Source organism: Ciconia boyciana, chromosome 5 (genome assembly GCF_034638445.1).
Source record: "Ciconia boyciana chromosome 5, ASM3463844v1, whole genome shotgun sequence".
In the NCBI taxonomy this organism is placed as follows: domain Eukaryota; kingdom Metazoa; phylum Chordata; class Aves; order Ciconiiformes; family Ciconiidae; genus Ciconia; species Ciconia boyciana.
The window spans coordinates 27081398-27093490 of record NC_132938.1 but is presented as its reverse complement, the minus strand read 5'-3'; the positions used below and the strand labels follow the sequence as shown (position 1 = coordinate 27093490).

The 12093-nt window shown below is 39.3% G+C and overlaps 1 protein-coding gene across 21 annotated transcripts in view; it reads left to right on the top strand.

The window, feature by feature from the left end:
* APBB2 (amyloid beta precursor protein binding family B member 2) overlaps window positions 1-12093 on the top strand; it is a 200235-nt gene that overhangs the window by 125365 nt on the left and 62777 nt on the right. For 15 of the 21 annotated variants that reach the window (XM_072861648.1, XM_072861652.1, XM_072861655.1 and 12 more), the window contains 4 exons: window positions 5589-5797; window positions 10878-10940; window positions 11370-11455; window positions 11566-11626. In XM_072861648.1, coding sequence (XP_072717749.1) covers window positions 5589-5797; window positions 10878-10940; window positions 11370-11455; window positions 11566-11626 — 419 coding nt within the window. The remainder of the gene's footprint in view (window positions 1-5588; window positions 5798-10877; window positions 10941-11369; window positions 11456-11565; window positions 11627-12093) is intronic. The other 6 variants (XM_072861654.1, XM_072861660.1, XM_072861661.1 and 3 more) reach the window with 3 other exon arrangements.

The window sequence follows — 12093 nt, the reverse complement described above, 5'->3', positions numbered from 1 at the left end:
GGCAGAGGGGAAGGATCTGCTTTCCCGAGGGACTTGGCAGGTCCTGGTGCAGGAAGGTGGTGGAGGGAGGAAAGCCCAGTGCAGTCTGCTCTGTGTTTTTCAGTTTTCCTCAAATGAAGTTAGCTTCTCATCTTAAATCGCATCTTTCATGTTTTTATGTAATCTTCCATTTTAGTCCTCAAAATCTTCTACCACGTTTCTTTTACTGTGATGTTTTTTTGCCAGAATTGTCCTGTGCTTCCCTAATAACATCCCCATGAACAGCTGGTTTTGGGATCTTCCCCTGTATGGACAAGGCTTTAGTCTTCTGTCTTTAGTGAGGCAAAACTCACAACTGAAAAATACCAGTCCTCTCTCTGCGACCTGTCCTTTCACGTGAATCTGCCTGCAGAAGACCAGCTGTGAACTTCTAATATGTTGACCTTTAAGCTGGTAGGGCTGATTTCAGAAGTTAGGTGGTGACAGCTCACACTTATCTTAGGCAGATTTCCAGGTAGCAGCTTGCCGATGAGGGCTCGCCGGCGTGTCCGTGCCAGTGTGGGCGGATCTAGGATGAGAGTTGGCCTGCCTTGCTAGTGACAGCTCTCATGCACCCTGTGTTCAGACAGGGATAGAAAGTGAGGTGAAGGATCAGCTGCAAGCTGACTGCCCAGTCTCCTGTGATGAAGACTTTGGACTTCATCTCCGGAGTGTGTGTAGGCAGTGGAGCCACCCTGTTCAGTAAGGTCTTTCTCCAGAAAAAGAGTCAGCTTTCAAAGGTCTGCAGTGCTGTGTGAATCTGCATGATGCCTGGGTAAAGATATACCTCATTCCTGTGCAGAGTTTTGAATCGGTTACATCTTAAAATAGTTTTTCCACTGATAAGAATTTGAGTCTTTCTTGCTGTAGAAAGACAAGTTATAGAGATAATATGAATCCAGGTTTCTTAAAGAAACCCAGTGTTTGCTTTCTCGTACAGCTTAGCTACAGTGGCTCTCTTTTATTCTAGTTCAGTATAGTTTTTCTTACTCCTGTTGCTTTATGCATTTTATTTAAGAAATGTCTCACAGTATAGCCTTTTAGGAGATCATGGTTTACTGTAATACACATGGTAGGTAAACCAACCCCAATACAAAAGGATACATTCTTTTTGTGCTCTACATGCTCTAAATTTCTGTAGTAAGCCATGCTTTCTGATTATCAGAGCAACAATACTTTCAAAACCAGAAGCTTTATGAGCAACCATATGGTCCTGGTTCGTTGACCTTTCACCAACAAACAAGCAAAGAAGAGCACAGAAAAGGCCAGGAGATGCCAGGTAGAACTCACCTCCTGGGAATGACTGGGAGGGATTTGGAGAAAAGTTCCTGACCGTTGTAAATCCTCTGCCAGTGAGGAAGCATGTGGGGCTTAGTCATCCATAGACCGAAAGGGACCATTTCCATGCAATGTTTTTACCTCCAAAATCTTGCAGACATAAGAGAAGTTCTTGATTTCAGTTGAAGAAGTCCAGTGTGTTCAGTTCTATTTCCTCTTGGGTTTGTTTCATGCAAGTTGTTTGATGCTGTGTCAACAGAATTGGATTGATGTACAGATACCTGCTTCTTTTCTCCCCCGTCTTGTGGCTGTCACTTTTACAATAAGATTGAGATTGAAAAGGCCATTGAATGTAACAGGATATATATATCAGTGTGGTGCCTTCATTTTGTTCTGGGCTCCAAACGCTTCTCTGATAAGGGACCATTTTTACAGTGGCCCATGCAACCAAAAGTAGACACTTTGACTCAATGTCATGTCATTGAACAGTTTCTTTCAAATTCAGAGGAGAATTATTTTACTACCTGCAATTCCATAGTTGAATAAAGAAAAGCCATTGGTGTCCTGTAGTAGGTCTCTGATGCTGCAAGCACATTAATCTGTCCTGTCAGCTTTTGTATGTTGACTCTTACTTTTATCTTTCTTGTGCTGTATCTCTTGTGGTTTAACTCAGCAGGCAGCTAAACCCCACACAGCTGCTCGCTCACTCCCCCCACCTCAGTGGGTTGGGGGAGAGAATTGGGGGGGGGGGGGGGGGCAAGATTCATGGGTTGAGGTAAAGACAGTTTAATAGGACAGAAAAGGAAGGGAAAATAATAATAATGATGATGATAAAAGAATTTACAAAATAAGTGATCCACAGTGCAGTTTCTCACCACCAACTGACCAATGCCCAGCCAGTTCCTGAGCAGCGGCCCCCTGGCCAGCTTTCCCCCAGTTTCTATACTAAGCATGACGTCATATGGTATGGAATAGCCCTTTGGCCAGTTTGGGTCAGCTGTCCTGGCTGTGCCCCCTCCCAGCTTCTTGTGCATCTCCAGCCTTCTCAGCTGGTAGAGCATAGGAAGCTGAAAAGTCCTTGATTTAGTGTAAGCCCTACTTAGCAACAACTAAACCATCAGTGTGTTATCAACATTATTCTCATACTAAATCCAAAACACAGCACTATACCAGCTACTAGGAACAAAATTAACTCTATCCCAGCCAAAACCAGGACAATGGTTCATTACCTTTGACTTGCACACCAAGTGCTTTCATCTTTTAGAAGAGTCAGCAAACTGGGGGGGTTTTCCTACTGGTTCATGCCAGTAAGAAATCACAGCCTGTGAAAAGGTTATCCCTGACAGTCTGTCTGATGGTGAGGTGTGTTCACAAATGGGATGGGGGACACACACACATTTCATTTTTTCAAGTAGGTTTGCATAGCTAACACGGGGAATGGTGTTTCAGTGTGAACACGCGAGATCTGGCTCTGTCCTGTTCAGACGGTCTGAGGTCAGTACCTCTGCACAGGGAGTACGTGCATCTCACACACAGGTGTCAATCATAGTTGTTTTGTCTGGAAAATACAGCTCTTTGAAAGTCCTGAGCTATATTAATTGAAAAGCAATCTGAAGTTTAATTCCTGTTTTATCTCAGACTATATGCAAACGTATTTTGGTGTATTTTTTACTAGTGGATAAGTTTTCAAAGTAAATTAATATTATTTGGCTAGGTGATATTTTCTTATCCCAGAGTGCTCCCAGCTGTTTTACATTATTTCCTTCCAAGTATTCATTCATGTACAAGGTAATTTCTTCTCTTCTAACTAAATGTTGCAGAAATGTTGTTGTTTTAAGTCTCTGGGTTAACAATTTTCTTTCTGCTGTGAGTTTTGTCTGCTTTTACTTAAAAGTAATTTCTGTTTAGGTCTGTCTGGTACTGCATGTCATTACAACAATAAATAACAGTATGCTGGTTCCTCTGTGTCTCTGGTTCCTCTGCATCTTTGGTTGATTGGTTTGAAAGGAGTCGTTTAATGCAGCCATAGTGTAACACTTTGCTAACTGTATGTTTAAATACATGTGTACATATACATACGTACGTATAGCAAGGACAGAAGTAGTGCCTATCTTAAAGAGAAGAGAATAACATTTCATGTGCTGGCAATGTTGAAGTATGGTTGTTTAATACTGTAAACTGTATGAACCTGAACTGATCTGAAGCTTTGCCTCCCTGCATAATAAAAGCTTATTATTTTCCTATTCCAGCAAGCTTTGAAAGGCCCAATACGTAAGTTTTATGAATACGGACGTTATTTTGATATTTGGGTGTTTTACAAACCAGTTATTTAAACTTACCCATGCGTATCTGGAGTTGCAGATGTTGCCATGCATACTTAATGATGATCACTCCATGATCTAAAACGTGACGTTTAGATATTTGATCTTTGCACGTCACTTTTTGCATGGTGTGGTCAAATTATTGAAAGTGTTTTGCTTTTGTTCTGCTTTTATCTTCCTTTTATATGGTTGAGAAGAATGCAGCTTACTTTTTCAGCTGGAAAATAAAAATGGGCAAGGTTGAAGATGAATGGGCTTTAAAACATGTAAAACCTTGGAGTCAGGAACTACATACACTTGAATGCAGTAGAGGCTATAACGGAGGACATTTAGACGTGGGTGTTTAGAATACTTGGGAATTTCTCGAACTGATCATATGAATGTTGCTGATTTCAGATATTGGGCCATGGGTGAGGCTCATTATTGAATTTAAGTGTAATGATATTGTCTAGCTTTTCTTCTGCAGAATTTGCTCAGATTAGTCCTTAAGTGGTAAATCAGTAACTTAAGAACTCTAAGTGGCTCTGGGGAAGAAATAGTCTGGTTTGTGCCATGGAGTGTAAGCGTTATTTCAAGTTATCATGCTGTTTGTGCGTGTAGGTGTGTATGTGCGTAATTGTGGGTAGCAGAAATGAGAGAGATTCAGAAATAAGCAACCATGATGAAACACCTAGTAAGAGGCTTGACGATAGACTAACAAGAAATTTTAATTTAAAAAAGAGATTAAAAAGAGCAATATAACAGCAGTTTATTCATCTGTTGTCCACTGAAGGTGTTCTGAGGACTGTCTTTGAAGGCTGGAAACAAGTTGCCAGACGAGGTGAGCCATGGCTCATTGGTATGGTGCTTCCTTTATTCTTGGGGTTTTTTCTTGCTAGCTCAGTTCACTGTGCTGGTGTCAGCCTTCATCATGTCTGCTCAAGTGCTGGTGGAAACGTCAGTGCGGGAGGTTACTTGTTTCTCCCTGCAGTTTGACGGTCCTTGGAGTAGACCATAGCAGCTGGTTAATAGCACATACCATAATGACACCACCAAAACACGTTAGCTGGGAAGTTTAGAAGAGCACTGGCTCCCTTCCCAGCCTCTGGAAAGCATGTATCCAACAGAAGGTAACTGTCCCTGCTGGGGTACAGCTGTTTTGCACATAGGTGATGCCCCTGCCTTTCTAAAAAGCACTGCATGCTCTCTACCGGTGAACTCTCCTCTATGCATCTATAATCCCAGGTAAATCTAGGAATATGTCTAACTACAATATGAATTGCTGGCACATTCTTAAGTTAGTAGGAGGTATATCAGTAGAGCCAGTATTTCATCTCCGTGTTGGCACTGTGGATGAGGTTTTGATTTTTTTTTCTACCCCATTATAAAACCAATTGAAAACAGTATGTTTGTTTGTGACAGTCGGGGTGTGTGTAAAACGATCGCTCAGTTCTTTTGTTCTCATCGTTTTGAACAAGCAGTCTTTTAGATGTTGTAAGTAAACCCAGTGCAGGTTGTTTGATTGGTGTGTGTGGGGTTCTGTTTTGATAAGCTGACTTTGATTAGCAGAAATATATGCTCTGCTACCATGCATTGAGAAGGGAAGGAGCTGTGATGAAGAGGATAGAGTATACCACAACTCCAAATTTTTCTTTATATGCTGTGATTTAATGTACTTGAAGCTAAACCTTATTAGAAGAGCTAGTTTATCTGATGGTATTAGATAGCTGCCGTATTAGAATAGCTCTTTGGCAAGTAGTGTATTTTTTTCCTCTCTTTATAGGCCAAGTTAAACGGCTTTGTCACCTTACTTTGAGCCTCAATAATTCAGTATCTTTTTCTGGTGTTCATTTACACAGGAACTGTACAACAGCAGTACCAGCTGTGCATCACTTGCATCAGGGGCAGACCCATGGAAGAACTGTTAGTAACATTAATTAATTTTCTTCTTTTTTTTCTTTTCCCTTTTTTTTTTTTCTCTTCTGTTCCCAGCAGATATATGGAGTGATCATTCATTTCAGACAGACCCAGACTTACCGCCTGGCTGGAAAAAAATCAATGACATTGCTGGGATCTACTACTGGCACATACCAACAGGAACAACTCAATGGCAACGTCCCGTGTCCATCCCAACAGATCTCCAGGGCTCACGGAAAGGATCACTTGGTTCCATTACTCCGTCTCCTACTCCAGAAACTGAGGTAACACACTGTGTCTTCTTGTGGGCTGCATACTGTAAAGAAAATTGAAATAACTTTCTGAACTTCCAGGTTTAACTGTTAGCTAAACTGAGCTTTAGAATATGGGGCCTGATAATATCCCAAAGTTTAGCTATTTGTTGATAATACGTCGTAAGTATTTATTTTCTATGTGCATTTTCTGATGGCTGTGCCTCATGAAACATCCTGAACTTTGGATGTGTAGGATGAAATCAGACATATCTCAAACAAATTAGACAGCCAACGCCTGATTAATGTGAAACTACTGCAGTTCTGTAGCATGTGCTGAAGCGTTGCTGCATTATATGGATACAGGATACATAAAATTTTTGCACATTATAGCAGTCTTTTGGCTGGACTCTTTGTTTGCATCTTCTTTCTTTTTGGTTCACTTGGTAGGAGTATCACACAAAGACATATGAGTCTTCATTTGAGACACTAGTTCCTTTACAGGGTAGTTTCTATTGAATAAACATCAAGTATTCTCAAGTGTAAATCTTTTAACGTCCTGCCAGTAGAACATATCTGCACAAGTGGATCACTGTGTTGCAGCCAGTCTTTAATTAGAAACAGAAAGAAATGCACTCTCTCTTTCACATGTATTGAAAGAGCAATATGTGATACTGCCTTTTAAAATAATCCTTTCAGGCACAATCCAGGGGGTTGATTGATGTCATATAAGTAGAAAAATAAAATAAATTATCAGAAAGAAGAGTATGCTTCAAAAAATGCAATCACTTTGTTTTGGTATGCTGGGAGGACTTCTATGGAATGAAATACTGATATAAAATCAAATTGTTTTGAAATGAATTCTTTTTCATACTAACTTTTCAGAAGAAGGTCCACAGTTTTATGAAACAAAGGGAAGTCTTTGTACTAGCTTTGAGTTTTGGATCAGGCAATCCTTAGGTTTTATTTATTCATTTTTTTTTAAATGTATTTAGATATGACATTTCTTCTGTTCTTGATTTTGTTGACATATGCACCAAAATAACTTAAATGAAAGTTAAGAGGAGTTAAGGACATTCAAGTATGTATTACCGTCTTGACCCTGAAACTTTTGTCCTGTATAGGCTTAAACACGTACATTCTTGTTCATTATTTTAGAAAGATTGCTCCCACATGTTCATAAATGCTACTCATAAGGTTTGCAAACTTGACCACAATATTTCAGTTATAGTTTACATCAGTCAAGTTCCCGTGGAATGTACTGTGCACCAAGCACGCTGGAAATTATTTCTGAGAGGGTTCATGGAGAAAGAACAGCAATTGTTATAATTCAGCTAGAAAACAAGAAAAAAAAATCCAGAAATGCTGAATGTAAAGTGCTGCACGCACTTCCAGTATAAATTCCTGTAATGTACACGTGAGTGATATAACTTCACCATTAAGTATTTTTCTTACTCTAAAATATGGAGAACAGGGCTTTAATTAGTAAGTTATAGGCATCTTTCACAAAAACGCAGAAATCAGTATGGTTGGTAAATTGGAGAGAGAAAATGCGTATATTCATTTCAAATATTTTTCTACCTCTGTTTAAAATGTCTTTACAATGAAAATTTCAGACCCACTGGTAATGTGGCAGATGTACCTTTAACCTTTCACAATTTTGTTTGCTTTAAATGAAGAATAGTTTGTGATTATAAGTAGTGATCATTAATTCTCAGCAGCTTCATGGAGAATACAAAATGTATGAATTATAACAACATAGATTTTAATCCAGTGTCGATTTATTAAATAAGGCATTTGAGGAGTCATTCTAAAATGCCACTTATGTGAGTACGTAGTACGCTCATCTAAGTTTTCATATGGCAGTTCTAATTCAGCAAGGAATTTGATCTGGCAAAGATTTATGCATATACAGTTCTGTGGCAGCATTCAAGACTATATACTGTAGGGTAAAAGATGATATACAGAAAATAAGCAAGTTTCCAAAATTTGTATTAGTATGATATTATATGGTTATTTGAATTGTAGGTATAGACGAAAGCATTTGTCTTTTGAAGGTTTCTGCATTCATTGATAAGCATCTTACATACCATTATTTAAACAATACTGATTTTTTGACTCAGTGGTTGTTAAGATAGCAATACAATACCAGCAGGCTTACAGTAACGGAGTTCAAAACAAGAGTGTGAATTGGGCTTGGGACTTTGTGCACTGCCAAAGTCTGAAACTGCTACAAAGAAGGGGGGTAGCTGGAGCTATAATGATAACTGTTAGGAAAAGTCTTGCATTTCTTGAAACCACAGATGTTGAGCTTTATTAAGAGGGAACTGGAGGAAAAATCCTTTGGGATTCAGCTGGTTCTGAGCAGAACCCTGCTACAGAGCAGTAAGAGGGAAATAAGCCATGGTGTGGAGTTAAGAGATAGAGGTAGGTAATGAAATAATTTGTAATCTAGATTTAACAGTGTCAGCTGTCATGAATCTTTGGTTTTTCATCTCTTGTAATCAATACTTGCCAGCACCTAATCATCTCCAGGTCACTTGCAGGTGATATTGGTTTCAGTCCCTCTTCACTGCACTGCAGCCTACCCAAAATGCTTCCGCTCTCCCTCCCTGTGAAGGATTAACCGGGACATCTGTGATACAGTCAATCTGACACTTCATAAAAGATGTGGAATTCAATCTAGAATAGGGGCTCCCAAACGCCTTTATCCCAGCACTACCATTGGCAGCAGCAGTTGTGGTGGACAGCTTCCAGCTCCAAGTTGGACCATGTGTGAGCTGTGTACTGCTGGTTCCCTCATTGCTGTTTGGAAGCCTGTGCTCCGAGATAATCTGGTTTGGGAGGGCTGGTTTAGCTCGTTCCCATGTGCTGGAATTTGTATTGCTTTCTTCTGAAAAGGTTGGGGGATATATAGGTTTTAGGCAGATGAAAGAGTATAATCTAGGATTGAAGACTGGCATGGGTAGCATTTCATATCTGTCCCAATAGGCTTCTGTGAGTCCATAAAAAATACTTTTATCTTTATCACATTTGTCTGTGAAGCATCATGTGCTAGTCTTGAGATGAGTTTATTTGGGCTCTTTCAGCTTTTAAGTGTGTCAAATAAACATTTCGAAACACGTTTTTTTCCCCCAGAGTAATGCCTTTTTACCCTTTGTCTTGTTTCCTCCTTTTTTTTTTTTATTTTGTGTCCCTGTCTCTTAAATGATGTGTTATACAGAAGCTTTTCTTCATTTGACAGAATGTGGCTCACAGCTGAGGGCAGTCAACAAAGAACAGATCAAGTCAGACATTTTTATGTTGTAGCTTACTCTGGATACTCAGCATAAAGAAAAGCAGTTACTTACTATTGTTGAACAGAGAATCAGAAAAAAATGAGTAGGGAGGAGTGATGCTGTAATGCATACAAATGGCAGAAAGGGTTTTAAAAAGGAAAAAATGCAAAAATGTCTTACTTTTACACAGGCTGCAAGGCAATTTTTCTTTCACAAGATAATCAGTAAATTTCAATCCAAAGCAATTATGGGTTAAGCGTTATGCAAAAATCCTGCAGATTTAACAAATATGCTAATAGGTGCTAAATATGAATAACCTGGAACATTCCTTCTCTTCCTCCCCCTCAAAAGCATGAAAATGTATTTTGGTTTTACACAGCTGATTAAATTTGACTTAGTTTTAGATAGCTCTTTTCTCCTGTGTGTTCCCAAATGACTTCCTTTGTGAATCCTCATCTTTTGTAACATTCTTTTCCAAATTTTAGAGATTTTGCTGCCTCTTTCCCGTTTCCTGTGCAGAGAAAAAGCCGTAGGGTTTAATTTTCAATAGGAGCTTCTTTGAGATCATGGCAGAATTTGGTGATGGTAGTTGTGTCTTCTTATAGCCTGACTGATCTCAGGCCTGGATCACCTCTAGAAGTTCTTCTGTAGGTAACAACCTCTAGCAGCTAATAATTAAAGAGGAGGGGCTTAGTAGAAAAAGCGAACAACTCAATTAATTCAAAGGCATGTTTGGGAAGAATTACTCCTGGGAGTTGTTTCTCACAAATAATTCCTCCAGTAGGGATGTACTGAGAACACTTCTGAGGTGAGAGGTCCACCCTGCAAATTAATGCATTGGGCCATATTAATAGGTACCACTTCATCTTGGGGCTGAGCTGGACAACCCAGGAGAGCTCATCTTAAAAGGGGCCACTGATTACAGGAATACTTGATTTGGTGAAGCTGCAAAGAGGTGGCTCTGAATGTCTCAGCAGCCAGATCTCCTGTCCCACCTGGCTGTTGCTCAGGACTGTGGGATTTCTGTCCTTGTGGGGAAGAGGAGAGGGGCAACTCCAACATCAGCTGCTCCTCCCAGGCTTTACAGAGAAGGATGAACCTCACCTTGCTGTAGTGGTAAATGCACTGCTACTTGCTTGATTGTACCAGTGAACTCCTCTGAAAATTTTGAGAAACTTGAATGGAAAATGAGAGGGTGGGTGGTTTGTGTGGTGGTTTTTTTTGTTTTGTTCTGTTTTTTAAAAAAGCTGCTAGACTTCACAAAACTACTTTTTCAGCAAGAAATCTCTCTGCACTCCTTACTAATCCTCCTTCCCTTCACTGTCCTTTTCTTGTGCTTTCTCTCTAGAAATATTTGATTTTTACCTTATATGTATCTTATCCTTGTATATACCATTGTGTTTCAGTATTTCTACTTCTAATAGTGTTAGGGTCTTTTAACAAAAGTGCCAATCAAATGGAAATCCTAATGTTTCCCCTTAATTGCTGTTTATCAAAGGCTGTAGCAGCTGTGGCCAACATTCATATTCAGATTCATTTTGCTTGCTTTTAATATCATAGTTAAAGAGTAATTTCATTGTCTGTTCCTAATTTATATTAACTTTCCTTGTTTCAATCATTTGTTTTGGTAAGTAACTGTTAGAGGCATGTCTTCTCTTCCCTTTCCTCCAAATGCCATGGTATAGTGGAGTAATTAGTTGAAGTTTGAGGTGATCTGTTCCCTAACCCATCCTGTAAATATCAATGCTAACAACAGTGTCTTGTGTTTTTTTTCTTTTTCTTTCTTTTTTTTTTTATCAATGTGCTTCTTCCTGTGTGAATAATTATGTGTCTAGAAACAGCCATGGAGTGATTTTGCTGTACTGAATGGGGGAAAGATTAATAGTGACATTTGGAAGGCAAGTATATTGTCAGATTTTAGAACCTTTAATACTATTACCCTTGTTTTTTGCATGGCAGTGGCTGTTTTTTTCCCCTTTTATTTTTCCATGAATGTCATTCATAACCTAGGCCGAAGTGAATGGGGGTACTGCTAGGGATGTCTAGCTCACAAACATACTGCCTTTTCTGATCTTTCCACTTGGGATGGATTCAGTCTAAACTATAGCAGGGCAACTGCCATGATGTAACAAATAAGATGCCTGCACTGAATGAAATGCAGCTTGAGAATATATGCATGCCTCTTTTCAACTTCAGCCAGAAATACTATCGCTTCTTTGCAGGGAGGATTTAATTTCCCTTTGAAATAAGAAATAACATGGTGGTATACTTAATACTATATTAATAGCACTTAATACTATATTAATAGCACTGCCTTCTATCTCTAGGATCTGCATGCAGCCACTGTGAACCCAGACCCAAGTCTGAAGGAGTTTGAAGGAGCAACGTTACGCTATGCGTCTTTGAAGCTCAGGTACAATGACTTCAGAAGTCTCCGTTGAATGACCAGCTCCATTTTGTGCTGTGCTGTAATTTTTATATGATTTTAAGATTGATTTTTGTCCTTTTTTTTTTCTGTAACAGAAATGGTCCACAATCTGATGATGATGATTCTTGTAGCATCAACAGTGATCCAGAAGCCAAGGTCTGTAGGAACATCCACAATGGGATAACAATTACAAATTTGCAATTTTAAGCATAACTTGCAAGGTGCAGAATGTCTCCCAGGTTTTGAAATTAACTGTACTACTCCTCTTGGCACAATGTAGATTGACCATGCAATACTAATTCCATCAAAGGAATTTTCAGATTTAAAGCTTCATTCAATTTGTTCAGGAAAGTGTGACTTATTTTAAAATCATGTAAGCCAAGAAATTGAATGTTACAGCTCAAGATTCTACTGTTCAACTGGAATAACTGATCCCTTGCACAACTAAGCGAGTTTTCTGTCCTGAGTGAGAGAGGGCTCTGTTGTTTGTCATGGCTGGATAGCTTCCTGGGGCATTTGGTGACAGAATTTGCTCTTTATTCTCGAGTTTGTCCCTTTTTTGAGTACTCTTCCTTGTTTATGTGGCTGCTTGAACTTGCAGCTAGTAACAAGCAAGTTACTTT